The sequence below is a fragment of the Rattus norvegicus genome, chromosome 2 (assembly GCF_036323735.1).
Source record: "Rattus norvegicus strain BN/NHsdMcwi chromosome 2, GRCr8, whole genome shotgun sequence".
In the NCBI taxonomy this organism is placed as follows: domain Eukaryota; kingdom Metazoa; phylum Chordata; class Mammalia; order Rodentia; family Muridae; genus Rattus; species Rattus norvegicus.
This window is the reverse complement of record NC_086020.1, coordinates 171,834,727-171,851,293: the sequence shown is the minus strand read 5'-3', so window position 1 is coordinate 171,851,293 and position 16,567 is coordinate 171,834,727. Positions and strand designations below refer to the sequence as shown.

The 16,567-nt window shown below is 43.5% G+C and overlaps 1 protein-coding gene across 13 annotated transcripts in view; it reads left to right on the top strand.

Annotated features, from left to right (window-relative positions):
* Nucleotides 1–16,567, top strand: part of Trim2 (tripartite motif-containing 2) — a 151,540-nt gene that overhangs the window by 98,900 nt on the left and 36,073 nt on the right. For all 13 annotated transcript variants that reach the window (XM_039102646.2, XM_063282118.1, XM_039102642.2 and 10 more), the window contains one exon: nt 3,120–3,357. In XM_039102646.2, coding sequence (XP_038958574.1) covers nt 3,120–3,357 — 238 coding nt within the window. The remainder of the gene's footprint in view (nt 1–3,119; nt 3,358–16,567) is intronic.

Sequence of the window (16,567 nt, the reverse complement as noted above, 5' to 3'; positions counted from 1 at the left end):
TGCTTCGGATTAAAGGCGTGTGCACCACTACACCCAGCTAGGATTTTCATTTGTGTGTGTATATGTGTGTCTACTGGCAGAGGCCAGAAAAGGGTATAAGTCACCCTGAGCTGGAGTTAGAGGGGGTTTCGAGCCACTGGCTGGATGTGGGTGCTGAGAACCAAACTCCAATCCTCTGTACAAGCAGCTCTTTACACAGAACCTCTTCTCCACCCTTCAAAATACACCTTTATACTCCAGGGCTTGGTTTACTGTGAGAAAAAATGACTGCTAAGCAGTTTGTCGTGTGACCTGCTTGTTGGCACAAGTACTTTGTAGTACTTGGGAGGCTGAGGTAGTAGAATTTAGTTTGAAGATAATCTGGGCGATTCATCGAGATCTTTAAAAAAAAACAACAATAACAAAAGAAAAACAAAAACCCCCAAAACAGGACTAGGCATGGTGGCAAATGCCATTAATTCTAGCACTCAGGATGCAGAGGCAGGTGGACCTCTGTGAGTTCAAGGCCAGTCTGGTCTACAGAGTAAATTCCAGGACAGCCAAGGGTATGCAGAAAGATCCTCTCTCAAAAAAAGTAAAACAAAGGGTTTGGGGATTTAGCTCAGTGGTAGAGCGCTTGCCTAGGAAGCGCAAGGCCCTGGGTTCGGTCCCCAGCTTCGAAAAAAAGAACCAAAAAAAAAAAAAAAAAAAAAAAAGTAAAACAAAACAAAAACCAAACAAACAAATAAAAAACAAAAATAAAAACAAAAAAAGGAAGTTGCTGGCATAGAGTTTATTTGTGGCTCAATTTAAGTGCATCCTTAGCAGGGCTGTATGAATATTTTTTTAAAAAAATAAATGAAAACTGTAGTTACATTTGAACACATGTTAAGTACATTTTCTATTTCTTAATAGATTTAATTAAAATAGCATACTTTCATATATAGACCATGTTCAAATATATTCAGGTTTTATTTACCATCCAATTCAAATACATTTGTTACTTGACCAGGGATTTAAAGTAGTTGGTTTACTTTGGAGGGTCCTGGCTGCAGCAGAGTAACCATACCCTTGATGGGGATGATGGGTAGGAGGAACTTGAACTAGCTAGAAGTTGTGGGCTTGTCTTCGGATTTGGAATTCTGTAGGGGGTTATTGTTTTGGTGACAGCATGTACCTGTGCCTTTCATTTTATAGACATTATTTATCCAAGTGCCTTGTAATTTATATTCTATAGTAATTAAATAGTGGCCATCCTCTTCATATTCCAACATGGACTGGGCATGGCTAAACACCCGAGAATTGCTACCGAGCCCCTGGATCCAGGTGTGACACCATTAAACTTTATTTGAAGTCACCATAGCCTGACACCCATACGGTACACACCAGTTGAGAGTCACTCAGACTGGGTGAAAGAAATGAAGGACAGGAGGGGTGTTACTATCAGATGAAAGACTTCTAGCCTCTGTTTTGCTTAGATGAATGGACGGAGATGCTATTCAGCAAGATAGGAAAAGAACACGGTTTGAGGAAGAGCATTGCTTCAGTTTGCTGCCTGATGGGTTTTATGACCCCTCAGACATCTGAGAAGTGTCAAGAGATAGAAGACATAGGCCTCAGAAAGCATATCTGTAGGGCAAAGTATAATGTCTGCTATACTTGTAATGCTATAAAGATCCTAGAGGTAGAAGAGTTCTGAATTCAGAGCCATGAGTAACACCAAGCTCTATTAACTCAGAAAAGATAAGCAGCCAGGAGGACCAGACACCGTAAAGACAAAGGAAGATGATCCAATAAAGGGAGCAGAGGCAAGGTCACACTTGACGACTGTCTGTTGTGACTCTTGGGCTTACATGTCATTCCTGACTTCAGCAGATCCGTTTCCCTTCTGATAGGGATTCAGCCATAGTTACCCCCTGAGATATGGAGCTGCCAACTCTCCTCGGTATCGCTTTCTCCATCTGCAAAAGTAAGAGGCCACATTGGTGCTTCTCAAACTCTGGCGAAGCAACTGGAAAACAGTATACGGTATAATTTGGGGTTTGTTTCTGCAGTGTTTGAATGAAAGCCAGGAATGCGGGGTCAGCACTTACCCACTGAGTTGCAGCTCCAGCCCCAGTTATTTGCGGTTGGATTGTGATGTCAAACTGCCTGGGTCTGGGTTCCCACGCGAACTCTGGCCTACTAAGGAACTCTAGGCCGGTATTTAGCCCCTCTCTGTACCTCTGTTTTCCTCACTGTCCAAGGGGATCATAATGGCTCGTCCTCCGTAGGCTCATGGGAGTATGTCAAAGGTAGTTTGTATACATGTGGTGGTCATTATTGTCAATGCATTTCTTTCTTTTTTTTTTTTAAAAGATTTATTCATTTATTATATATAAGTGCACTGTAGCTGTCTTCAGATACACCAGAAGAGGACATCGGATCTCTTTACAGATGGTTGTGAGCCACCATGTGGTTGCTGGGAATTGAACTCAGGACCTCTGGAAGAGCAGTCAGGTGCTCTTAACTGCTGAACCATCTCTCCAGCCCCCGCATTTCTTTCTTTGAGTGACTGTTACATGCTGCTCCCAGAGAAGCAAGAAATGACGTGACTGAGCATGCGTATCTCAAGCTCGCTTCAACCAAATAATTCCATTTTGGTGCTTTTTAAAACATTGATTATGGATTATGGTTTTGTATGTCAAATGAATTTCAACATTAACAAACACATTTGACATTCCCTCCTCCCCCAGCCGCTAAAGTTCACACACTTCGGAGCTCAATGCTTACAGAGCAAGATTTTTCAACCTTTACAGTGTGTGTGAGTCACATGGGCATCTGATCTGTTAGGTCAATCCAGTTCCTCGGAAGGTCAAGGTTGCTTGTCCTTGAACCAACCACCCTTTGGGTGTTATGGCTCCTAGATACTACAGAAGTCTATGATGTTTTCTTTTCCTCAAGCACAGTCATTTGTCTGATCAGTGGATAGAGACCATATGAGGACAGATTAGCTCCTGGTCTCTGAAGCATCATTTCCCAGGTATAGAACACCACAAAGTGGGTTTCTGCAAAGTGGCCCATTGTCAGCATATCGTTGATGAGAACACCTCAGGAAGTGGTGCTCTGTGTTGACTGTCCCCATGTGTGCTCTGCCACAGGTGCCTGCAGAACTACATTCCAGCCCACAGTTTAACCCTCTCCTGCCCAGTGTGTCGTCAGACCTCCATCCTGCCTGAGAAAGGGGTGGCTGCACTCCAGAACAACTTTTTTATCACAAACCTCATGGATGTGCTGCAGCGAACGCCAGGCAGCAACGGCGAGGACCCTTCCATCCTGCAGACGGTCACCGCTGTGGCTGCAGGAAAGCCTCTATCATGCCCGAACCACGATGGAAATGTAAGTTAAGTAGACAGCATGCTGCCTGGGGAACATGGTGGCTGTGGCCCTGGGTGGGCTTTGGATACCTCAGAGGTTCTTCATTAACCCTCTGAGAAATGACTAATTTAAAACAAAAATAACAACCATTAGACTATTTTGCCCGCTTGCTGCCTCTAACCTGTATTGCTTAAATTGTAAAATCCATCTCTACTTGGAATATACCGTTGCTATCATCAGGAAAGGGAGTCAGTAGTAACTGCTTGTAAGCTAGGCATTCACACTCTGACATGAGTCAAAAGTCATGTATAAAGATTTAATAGCTGCTACAAGCTATTACAAGTTGAGAGTGATTGCTAAAATGCTAATTAGGGTTTCATTATTATTATTATCATTATTATTATTGCTTGTTGTTATTGTTATTATTATTGGAGAAGCGTTTTCTCATGTTTTAGATTCTACTCCTTGGGAATGTAGTACTGAAGCTCTGTGAATCCCTGATAAAGACTTCAGATTGCGAGTTGCAACCAACTTCCTGCTTCTAGCAAGCTCAATAACTGTTATAAATGCAAATGAACCTATAACTCTCATCGAATACATGACTCACGATAGCTCTGTGACTGGAAGGGGCAGGATAATGGCATGGCTAGGCGCACTGGCTGTGAGTCAGCCTGGCTGATTCAAACCCGGCTTTTGAATGTATTCCCTGCCTTAGCTCTAGCAAGTTTATTGAACTCTCACTTCCTTTTCTGTGCAATGAAGTCATGCTAGAATTTACCAAATAGGAGTGTTTGACATTGGGAATTGAAATGTTGAAATGATATCAAGCAGATAGTAAGTTCTCAGTAAAGATTAGCGATTGCAGTTATTTCTTGGTCCAGGAGGGGTGTGCATCCTGCCCTATAACCCTAGCACCCACGAAGCGGAGGGAGAAGGATGATGAGTTTGAGACCACCCTGGCAGTACCAGAGACTCTCTCTAAAAATCTATACACATTTCTCAGAGGTTGGAAGTGCAGCTCAGTGGTAGAGTGCATGCCTTAGTGTCTCAGTTGATTTTCTATTGCTGAGATAAAGCATCATGACCAAGGCAACTTGTAAAAGAGAGCGTTTCGTTTGGGGTTTAGGTTTCAGAGGGTGAGTCCATGAGCATCATGTCAGGGAGCATGTCAGCAGGTCGGCAGGCATGGTGCTGAGCAGTAGCTAAGAACTTAAATCGTGAGACGCGACTAAAACCATGAGACAGAGAGAGACTGGGAAGACTCGTATGAGTCTTTTGAAATCTCAAACCCTGCCTCCACTGACAAACCTCCTCCAACAAGGACAAACCTCCTAATTGTTCCCAAACAGTTCCATCAACTGGGGACCAAGCATTCAAATATGAGAGCCTATTGGGGCCATTCTCATTCAAACCACCACACCTTGCATATGAAAGTCTCTGGATTCAGTTTCTGGCACTGCTCCCTGAATTGGGTTATGGTGATGTGATGGTGGTGGTAGTGGTGGTGGTGTTGGTGTTGGTGGTGTTGGTGATAGTGATGGTGGTGGCGGTGGCAGTGGCGATGGTGATAATGACGGTGATGATGATGGCAATGGTGATGATGATGGTAATGACAATTTGGTTTAATGATGATTTGGTGTTAAAATTTAGCCCAGGGACTCATGAATGCTCAAGCCCTGTCACTGAGCTATACCTCAGCCCTAACATTATATCAATTCTAATCAATGACTTTGTTCAATTTTTTCTTATATTGGTCAATTTAAAAGTATTTGAAACTACTTGTAATATAAGTCCCACCTATTATAAACCACCAGCCAAAGCAAGTGGTCGTTAGAGCTGAACAATCTTTGTTAGCCATTGGCTGCGTCTCATGCTGCACTTTGCCTGCTCCCTTGCAGCCTGCCTGGCCTCCTTAAAGCCCTCAGTGGACTTCCTGCCTCCAGGCTGGCTGAGTCATTCCTTCCTTGCCTTCTCTATGTGCCTTGTTTGTTCTTCTGTTACATTTCCATTCCCTTCCCAGAACAGCTAGCTTTCTCTAGCTATGCTCTCTGGATAAGCCAAGCCACCTCTTTTTCTGGGACTGGGTCTCACTATGTAACCCTTACTGGTCTAGACCTCTCAGGCTAAACCAGGTTGGCCTTGAACTTGAGGAGATAAGCCTGTTTCTCCTCCTGTGTACTGGAAATAAGGTCACGGGCCATTATGTCCAGCCAGGCTACCTCTTCATAGCATTTACCTCCCCGTGACATCTGTGGGCTGTTTGCTCAGTGGTCTTCTAGCCCTCCTCCTAGAATGAATACAGGTAGGCGAGACCTCAGCACAAGCACTGGGTCTTCAGCAGATTGTAGAACAGATTCGCCAGACACCCACACTCAGCTTCTCAGCAGTCTACAAAGCAGGTGTGAGTTACCCTAATCCATAGATGGAGAGTCTCAGACTTGGACAGGCGAAGCGCCAGTTTGACTGACTGACACACCAATGAAGCTAGAGCTAGAAGAAATAGCATCCTGAGCTTTATAGCTTCAAACACAAGATGACACCATCACTTATACATCTGTAATTATTTAATTAGACGTACACTGAGCTAGTAAGAACAAGATATAACATGTTGACTATAATACAAGGGACACTATAGTGTAGATTTTTACAAAAACAAGCTTAGGGGGTTCATCCCAAAGCAGGTTGAATGTTATTTTTCTGACCCCTTTTCTAACTGACTTAGAGTAAATACTGAGGCTCTCTGCTTGGGCTCCCATTCTAAGTGCTACGTCTAGGACAGATTTCTATCAGGTACGAGTTCCCTTAAAATTTAATTTGTTCATGGGGTTCCCTGAAGACCCCATTTGATAGGGAAGGAAGTCTTTTTTTTTCTTTTTTTCGGAGCTGGGGACCAAACCCAGGGCCTTGCACTTGCTAGGCAAGTGCTCTACCACTGAGCTAAATCCCCAACCCCAGGGAAGGAAGTCTTAGAAACAAATAGCAGGAGTCTCGATGTTGGCACCAGCCTAAAATTGAACACAAGGTTGTGTAGAATGCAAAAAAAAAAAAAAAAAAAAAAAAAAAAAGACGGTTGGAATGTACGTCATAATCAGTGTAAGGGTGTGGTGTGCGCAGGAACCGTAGGTATCTGGGTACCTAAAGCATGATGTCTGGAGGTGGGGCCAGAACATGGGTGAGCAGGAGACTTGCTGGGAGGAACCAGAAAAGTAGATTGGGAGAGATTGTGACATACTGTGATATCATCAAGAAAGTGCTTGACCTCAATTCCAAGAGCAATGTGGAACAGTAAACCCTCCAAGTCAGAGGTGGAGCGTTCACTGTTTGAATGGTGGACAGAGGCGAGACGGAGGCTGGGCGCCAGGTTTGCATTTACTGAGATCTTCAACTGAAGTCGATAAGAGGTTGGACAGAGAGGACCACTGGGCCCAGAACAGAAGACGTATTTCAGAAGAAAGAGTACGTTCATGTGAGAATCTGCATCCCACACATAAACACCCACATGTTTTAAGAAGACAATATGTGAAGCCAAGCTAAGATTGGGAGAACATGAGCCCACTGAAATTGACTGCATAATTAGGCCACAAGGGGTGGGGGCGTGCTTGAGAAATGGCTCAGTGGTTGAGAGCACTGACTGCTCTTCCATAGGCCCCAGCTTCGATTCCTAGCAACCACATGACGGCTCACAACTGTCTGTAACTTCAATTCCAAAGGACCGGACACCCTCACAAAGACATACCTGCAGGCAGAAAACCAATGCATGTAAAATAAAAATAAATAAATTACTTTTTCAAAAAGGTCAGTATAATTTACCTCCTGCAGAGTGTACTAAAATTAAATTGTCAATTGCTCACGGAAACAAAAACGCAAAATATCTTTTGAAATTCACAACCATTTAACACATAAAGAAAGGGCAAACAGGACTATGTAAAACACAGAAATGAATATTTTACTCTCTAATGTAGGGGTAAATAATCCCATGCTGGTCTTTTTTTAAGGAGTCTTTTTATATAAAATAAAGTAGTTTCCTTTATTTGGAAAGACTACAACTCATGAAGTTAGAAGCCAGACGTATGGCATAGGCTTAGGCAAGAGGAGTTCAAACCTCCTCAAAGGCAGTGTGAGTTCAAACCCAGTCTGAGCTACATAATGAGATCCTATCTCAAAAACAAACAAACATGCACCAAACCCAAGAATCTAGGAAAAGAGTAACCAAATGGACTGTGAAATGTGAAAGGAAACTGCGTCTCCCGGATAGTGAGAGAAGGAAAACTACACACATAGCCAGGCAGTGACAGCACACGCCTTTACCCAACACTCAGATGGTCAGCCTGATCTGTAAAGCCAGGACTACACAGAGAAATGCTGTCTCCAAAAGAAAAAACACCAAAAAGCAAAAACAAACAAAGAAAGAAAGAAACCAGATGAATGAAAGAAAAAAAGAAAGACAAATTTATGACACACTTATATTCCTGCTACCAAAATCTAGGGAGGAGGAAAAAATGAAAGCTATTAATAATTTAACTTATAATACTAACCATAAAACTCATAATTAAAGTGCCTCAGAGGGTTCATTATATGTAAAGAGCACTGATAAGCAAACTATGATTTTCTCAAAAGATGAGAAAACAATGTAGAAAACCCACAGGGAGGGTATAAATGGCTAACAAATCACATCAGAAAGGTTAGGCTTCACAAATAATTATCTCTATCTAGTTATTTTAAGTGAGAGGCAATAACCAGGGGTTGACAAGATGGTTCCTCAGGTAAAGGCACTTCTCACACAGGCGTATGACCTGAGTTCAAACTCTGCACCCACGGAAGGTGGAAGGAGAAAACAATTCTGCAGAGTCGCCGCCCTCCGTCCTTTAGGTCCTGTCCTAGGTCTTATGGGGAAAACAGCAAATTGCTTTCAGAAAAGTAAAATCAGCTGGGCCAAAACCTAACAAGTGTTTTAGGTAGACTTTAATCTTTTAATTCAGCAATTCCACTAAGAGAATTATTTCTAAGGAAATCACCAGATAAGATGATGATTGTTGTCATTTCTACATTGTAGTAAAAATTAGAAATATACGTTTACAATATTAGACACATGTTGAGGTTATTATAAGCCCATATATAACTGATTGCTAGGTAGCTATTAAAGCTGATTGATTGATTGACTGATTGATGCTAAGAATTTTCAACCCAGGGCTGAACACATGCTTTAACCACTGAGCCTCACTCACAACTCCAAATAGTTTATTTTTGAAATAAATGACATGAATGTTAGTATATGTGAATGTGTATATGTACATGTGTATGTGATGTATATGTATGTGTATATATATATATGTATACACACTCACACACACACACATATATATACACATACATATATATATATATATATATATATATATACACACACACACACATGCTTATTATTCTGGTGTTTGTTTCTCTGTGAGACCACAGTGTATAAACTATATACCATATAGCGTATACTGTCTACAGTGTATACACTATAGTAAAGAATGGCATACTGCTCTGAAGGGACAGCGTCACAGAGAATGGAGAAGTTCAAGAGCCTGCTGTGCTTCACTGTCCCATCAGCCCAGTGTCTTCAGGAGCTAGAAATGAGATTGGCCAGAGAGGTTTAAAGGTCAGGACCTGGAGGAAGGACACTGGATGCAGTTATTGCAACCCTGACCTGGACCTTAGTCTGAGGCTCTGTTGTGGAGCATTAACCCTTGGCACACCTATGTGAGATTTGCACTGAACTCATCTCAAAACTAGTTGGAGACGTGGGAGGGTGGATTTAGAACAGAGGAACTTAGATGTACGGAAGCCGTGGGAGTCTGCTGGAGTAACCCACCAGCTGGCTCTGAACCAGACCAGCCGGAATGAGATTGAAGAACCAGACTAAGGGAGTTGATTGACACCAGACTTAAGTGATGTCAGGTGGCTATACATCGAATTTCAGGGTGCCCTCCACCAAGGTGATTAACTCTAAAATTATGATGCACCAGGAATGGTAGTGTTGCCTTTAATTCTAGCACTTGGGAGGTTCAGGTAGGACAATCACAAGTCTTTAAGTTTGAAGCCCCCTTGGACTATGAAGCAAGATTCCCATCTCAAAATAAATGGGCGAAGGGTGGAGCATGTCTCACACTCATAGGGCCTTGGCCTCAAACCCCAGCGTGGGGAAAAAAGTGAATAAGGTTAAAACTACAGGGTTTAGTACGTGACTTGTGGTAGAGCATTTGCAAGACCCTGGGTTCCCTCCCCACAACCCCAGAAACTAATAATAAACAGTGGTTGACCTGCATTTCTGTAAAATGGCACTGCCTTTCTTAGGAAGAACTAAGCAAGGCGGGATCTCTGGCTGTCGCCTGGAGGTCAAACTAGAAAATATTTCCTAGGTTGATCTCACATGTCACAGCACTAGGGAGCATCTCTGTGAGCCTGAGTTCAAAGTCAGTTGGGTCTTCATACTGAGACCAAACACAGTATGACTCAAAAGAAAAGAACAACTTTCCTAAAGAAGCATATCTGAGCCCATGTTAGCACCAGAGACCCTTGGGTGACAGATGTCCTGCTAATTCCGGCACCCCCAGAACCGTTAAAGATTCCTCATGTTAAAATCGCCCCATCCCCTCCTTTCTACCAAATGCATCTCATCTGGCCCCATCAAAACTATCTAAAGGCTCTCACCCTCCTTGAGGTGAGCAAGAGAATTTAAAATATGTTCTGAGCACTTCCTATATGCAGAGTCATTGTGATTCTTCGCGATCGTAAAATTTATAAGCCAGTGCAAGGCCCTGGGGAATTAGCAGCATACATCTTAAAGCAATCCGTTGTCTGATCATAGATTGTAGGACCTCACGGCTATGCTGGTTTGAAACGGGGGTGCTCATTGCGTATGCAAGCCAAACGCAGCATCCCAGATAAATTGCACGCAGTTAATTGCCATGGGTAAATCTTTAAAAACAAGTCAAGCATATGAAGGTTAATAAAGTCGGGTGATTAACAGCAATGCAGGGTGCTGCCACGCTGATTAACACCAGCCGATGAGAGCCCGTCCAGTGTTGAAATGCTGTGTGCTCTGCTCATTAAATGGCGGGGACAGCACTGCCAAGTGCCAAAGAATGGCAGGCAGTGATCTAAGAGGCTCTTTGCTCTGAAAGCCAACTCTTGAGCTCATGCCTTGTGATCCTAGGTAGACAAATGACCAGGGAACCCTGTCAGTGCCCAGTGAGGCTCCTCACTAACGAGGATGCTGACAGGAAGGGGATGCGCAGGATCTCCCCTCCCCCATCCACCGACAGGCTCTCCACAAAGACCTCCGGATTGGCCACAGGCCTGGAGCATGCTTTCCCCCCAGGAATGCATGCAGTCCTGCCAGCTCTGCTGCTGATGGACACAGACGGTGACCACCTGTCAGCAGCAATAAGCTCACCCTGGCCTCTGGCTGCCCTCCCACCCCTGGGGACAGTGGCATCATCTCTCCAGAAACGATGAGCTCAGCTGAGGGACACATAGTCACCCCACAATTAGTGCTGAACTCAACAAGCCTCAACTGGTAAGGCCTAGAACGAGCATTTAAGAACCACTAACTTTCGGCACTTCAAAATGACTCCAAAGCTCTTTCCCCCAGGATGGAGTTGGAATATTGAACCACGGGGAGTGAACACTTCCTGCCGCCAGCTCAGAGCTGAATAGCGGTCCTTTTTCCTTTTTCTTTTTTTCTTTTAAGGTAAAAAATAGATAACATCAATTTCAGTATTTCCAACGCCTGAAAGTGTACAGTTAGTGGGTTTTATATTTATAAAATTATTCAAGTACATTAAATAAACAAATAAGTGCGTGTGTGTGTGTGTGTGGTGTGTGTGTGTGTGTGTGTGTGTGTGTGTGTGTGATTTCCTAATTCCCTGGTCCTAATTCAACACCCCACAAAAGTCGCTTTACAGCTATAAACAGCTATCTTGCCTGGGTAATACGGCGTGTCCTAGTTGTGATTTTCCTGTGTGACTCTCCCTGCAATCCTGGGGTCCCTCTGATATGTGGCTGGGTCAGTTTTGTTACTTTATTGTGCAATCCCAAATTTACAATGGAGATCAGTCTGCCGTTGTCTTGCAATGCCCTTGGCCTAGTGAATTAGGAAATGCCACACACACACACACACATTTTATTTACTTATTTATTCATTTTTTTTTTTTTCCGGAGCTGGGGACCGAACCCAGGGCCTTGCGCTTCCTAGGTAAGCGCTCTACCACTGAGCTAAATCCCCAGCCCCTTATTCATTTATTTATTTGCTAGTTTACCTGTTTGCTTATTTACTGATTGATTGATTGATTGATTGATTGGAGACAGAATCTTACTATGTTACCTTGCCTGGCACTCTACTACTCTCTCTATAGACAGTATGTGTTAACACAGAGCCTCACACTGACAGCAGGTCCATTGGCCTCTGCCTCCCATGGACTGTAATTAAAGGTGTTCACCACTACAACCAATCCCTTTTATACATATATTTGGAAGTATTTGGGATTGGGAAATGCCTTATCTAAAAGCTCGGTCAGTTCTCCCATTGAAGCGTTTGGTTTGAGACTGTCCTTGCCTGCAGGTTTCTGTGTCCATTCAGAACTGCATTTCACCTTTGCCTCTGTTCTGGAAGTCTGGGTGTTTCTAGGAATTTGTCTGGGCCCTTGAGGCTATTAAACCTGTTGACATACAACGTCCATAGCGCCATTATAATTCTTTATGTTTCCAAGATGTCAGTAGCAATCCACTTTCCCTCCTGATTTTAGTAATTCAAGGCTTTCCCCTTTCTTGGCCAAACTAAATAAAGTTTTTCTTTTCTTTTTCCCACTTCAGCTTACATTATGTCTTGTCAGCTATACACTTTTCTCTGTGACAGCAACATTCGCCTCAGTCTGTTATGTCTGATGCTAAATTAGCTACCCAGATCCTTTCTGCTTATACTTTACAGGAAATTTCTTTTTCTACTCCTTTATGCTCAACATTCAACTTGTTTCAATTGGACATTGATTTATCTATTGGCATAGGGGTTAGGTCTACTGCTTGTGCATTTTGGGTATCACTGAGCTGTGTCTCCAAACCTTTTATTGTTGTTGAGTTTTTAAAGATTGATTTTTATCATTTTACTTGTGTGTGTGTGTGTGTGTGTGTGTGTGTGTGTGTGTTTGTGTCTGTGTCTGTGTCTGTGTGGCTGTGTGTGGTTATGTGCAGTGCCCTGTGAGACCAGAGACATCCTCTCTTGAGCTAGAGTTACAGGCAGTTGTGTACAGCCTGAGGTGGGTGCTAGGAACTAGACTTTGGTACTTTGTAAGAGCAATACATGCTCTCAACAATTAGCCATCTCTCCAGCCCTGAGACTTTGGTTATTTTGAGGAAGAGTCTCCCTATTTAGTCAAGATTGGCCTTGAACTTACAATCTGCCACCTTCACCTCCCAAGTACTGGGACTATAGACTGATGACATCATGCTAGACCTTGAAATGTTCTGGGATAGGAACCGCATTGCTAACCTTACTGACCATTTCCTGTCCATTTCTTGTGGCTTTCAGGGTTCTCTCGTTTGTGTAATAGATTGGTTATTAGGTACCTCGGTTCAGTTCTGTATGAGTTGTCTACTTAGGGTTTATGCAGCCTTTTTTGGCGATGTTGATTTGTCTTTTTCATTAAAATTATTAAATATATTTAGTGTCGGAATGTGTGTGTGTGTGTGTGTGTGTGTGTGTGTGTGTGTGTGAGAGAGAGAGAGAGAGAGAGAGAGAGAGAGAGAGAGTGTTCTGTACCTAGATCCACAGGTACAGAAATTGTGTCCCACACTGGGCATAGCTTGAGCATATATGACCTCAAAGTCTACCCCCACAGTGACACACTTCTTCTAAAAAGACCACACCTACTCCACCAAGGCCACACCTCCTAATAGAACTACTCCCTATGGACAAGCATTCAGATACAAGAGTCTACGGGGCAATTCCTATTCAAACCTCCACATAGATGGTTGTGATCTCCCATGTGAGTGCTGAGAATCGAACCTGTGTCCTCTGGAAGAACAGGCAGCTCTCTTAACAGCTGAGCCATCTCCAGCACCGTCTTCTGGTTTTTTTTTTTTTTTTTTATGACTTATTTTTTCCGTTGGAAATTAAGGCATTTAAAATACTGTGGTGAAAGTTGGACATGATGTCATACACCTTCAATTATAACCACTTGAGAAGCTAACTCAGGGAGATGCTGAGATTGAGGATAGCCTGTGCTACACGGTGAAATTCTATATTTACATAGAAAAGTCAATGGAAGAAAGAGAATATTGTGGCAACTCTGGAAATCATATTTTTCTCTCCATTATTTTCTCTGTCTCTGTCTCTCTCTGTGTGTCTCTCTGTCTCTGTCTCTGCCTCTCTCTCTCTCTCTCTCTCTCTCTCTCTCTCTTTCTTTCCTTTTTGCTTAGTGACTTTTCTGGGCCAATTTTGTAAAGGCTGTAATTTTTGTCACGTGTGCCCACTGAAATTATGTTCCATTAGGTCAGCTTAGTCGTTGCTAGTGATGTGACAGAGATTTCCTTATTCAGTAAATCCGTTTTCCTATCACCAACTGTTGAAAACATAAATTAAGAAGATGGGCTGGAGAGACAGATGGCCCAGTGTTTGGAGCATTGGCTGCTCTTTCAGAGGATCTGAGTTCAATTCCAGGCACCCTCATGGCAGCTTAGAATCATCCACAAGGAGAGTTCAGAGGATGTGGCATCTTCTGCAAGCACCTGGCAAAAAGCTCATCCACAGAGAGCATCATGAAGAGGAGAAGAAGAGGCCTGGTAATCCTAGGCCGATGGGCTCCGCTCTTGATGAGAGTTTAGATTTTGAGTGTCCATGTCTTACCTCATGCTTTTCTCTTTGCACAATTTTCTCCCCACATCATCTCACTGCTCAGACTTCGAGGGCAATTGAACTCAGACCAGAAAGTGCAAGTAAGATGACACAGTGTCTGCGACCTCTAACATCAGCGCAGACACAGACTTCAAAATAAGCCTTGCCTTGTCTAATCCATTCTACACTGAGGCAGCATGTGGCCATTCGGAGGGAGGGGGAGGCAGCCTCGGTTGGCAGGGAAGTGTGCCAGTGGGTCGCATGAGCACTGTTGGTGTGTCACACTCTCCAACCCAGACACTCGAGTCAGTCCCCACACCCTGAATAACCTGAGGGAGGAGACCTTCACATCCCAGTCTTGACTCTTCCATACCGTGACTTCCTGCACTGGTGGGACTCTGTGAGGGTTTACCATGAAGGTGAAATATTTGTTATATATGATCGAGAAATGAAAGGTTCTGATATTGTAAACTGTCTGCTGAAGCCAAGAAGTGGAGAGAGCCTCAGCCCTCACAGAATCGTTTGGAGGATTTACAGCCCTCGCAGGACTGTGCCCCTTGGATTCCGGGGAGGACATCTTTTTTAAAAAAAGTTTTCAGAATTTTTTTGGGAAAAGTTCAAATAATGCCTTTCACCAGCCCTTTGAAAGACAAGAATCCTTTTAGATTAATGATTTTTTTAATAAATAAAAAAATTTGTGATATAGGTCTCATATATTGTCACCTAATATTTGCATTTCCAAAAGTAACTTCCAGAAACCTTACTGTAGGGAATTTAGCAGGACATTGCATTAGACTTAGGGCCTCCTGTTTCCTGAACTGGGAAAGCAAGTAATGTGTTAAAGAAATGTAAGCAATCCAAAGTGCACCCCCAACTAGAGAAAGGGGGTGACTGTGAGGACCCCTCAGCCCATACCTTACCCAGCAGTTTCTGTGTGGTGGACATTGGACTGGAGTGAATAACATAAGGTAAAAAGCAAGCATCCGGCCTTCCCTTGGGAGGTTCAAATCTCCATTTGAGTTTGTCATTAGCATTGCCATTTAACAGAGCACAGGCCATGGGCAGAGAAAGCTTTGGGCTACAATGATGCTCAATGGTTCAGCATCTGCTTACCATACACAGGGCCCTGGGTCTGAGCCCCAACCCCACTCCCCAACAAACGGGAAGAGAAAGAAAGGGAATTTCCGATTTATGGTCCAAGTCAACAGATCTTCCTACGTGACAAAATTTTTGAAAAATGAATTGATCCCTATAGCAAAAAACAAACACACACACACACAAAAACCCAAAACAGGGGTGGGGTTTCCAATTTATAGCCCAGGCATAGTCCTAAAAGGTCATTTTATATGACAAAAGGTTAAAATGAAATACACGTTCCTGTAACTTCCTAGGTCCTGCATCAGAGTGCGGTGGTGCATGAAATCTGAGATTATTGTGGAAACATTCTGAAGGACTTTTATCTGAATCTGGTTCGCTCAGAAAGATGGTTTCCAAAATATAATCAGCTCCAGAAAATACTATCACAAATAGTGGGACTAAGTAAGGAAGGAGTCGGGGTTGGGGATTTAGCTCAGTGGTAGAGCGCTTGCCTAGCGAGCACAAGGCCCTGGGTTCGGTCCCCAGCTCCGAAAAAAAGAAAAAAGAAAAAAATAAATAAGGAAGGAGTCCTTTGGGTTGCCGTGACATGGACCCCTGGAAGCATGAGTAAGGACATCCTGTGATTCCACAACCCCCAGACCCAGCAGTGTCGAGACATAGCTGAGGCACGACCTGGGCTCTGTGTAGGCAAGTCCCTGAGGTCAGGATCTCAGTTTCATTGGCACTGTGGAAAATCCATCATCCATCAAGTCGGGTCAGGATCCATGCCCTTTTTGGTCTGTGCGTGACTGAAAATGCCACATAGAGCCCTCCCTCAAAAGTGCTATGAGAATTCAAAACAGGCTTTGTGTTACATTGTTACTACTGAGTGTCCATCCTAATGGGGATAAGTGGCTTAACTTCAGGTTAAGGACAGCCAGATGATGTCATTGTCGTCACCACAGCAGTTACTAACTGGGAACTATTCTGAGCTGGTGCAGGGCATCAGGCTCTTGAGTGTATTAATCCAGTGAGTCTGCACAGCAGTCCCAGGGAGCCCGTTGCTGTCATGGATACTCTCATCGCGACAGATGGGCAGAGGTGGAAGTTGAGACTTGGTAGAGTTAGGTCATTTGCCTATGGCCATTCAGCTAAATGTGAGCTGGAGCCAGGAAACTGAGATGAATCTGCAGAGTGCACCTCTGTTCAAGCAGGGGCAGTTGTACATAAGGTGCAGGAGAAGGGGTTGGGGATTTAGCCCAGTGGTAGAGCGCTTGCTTA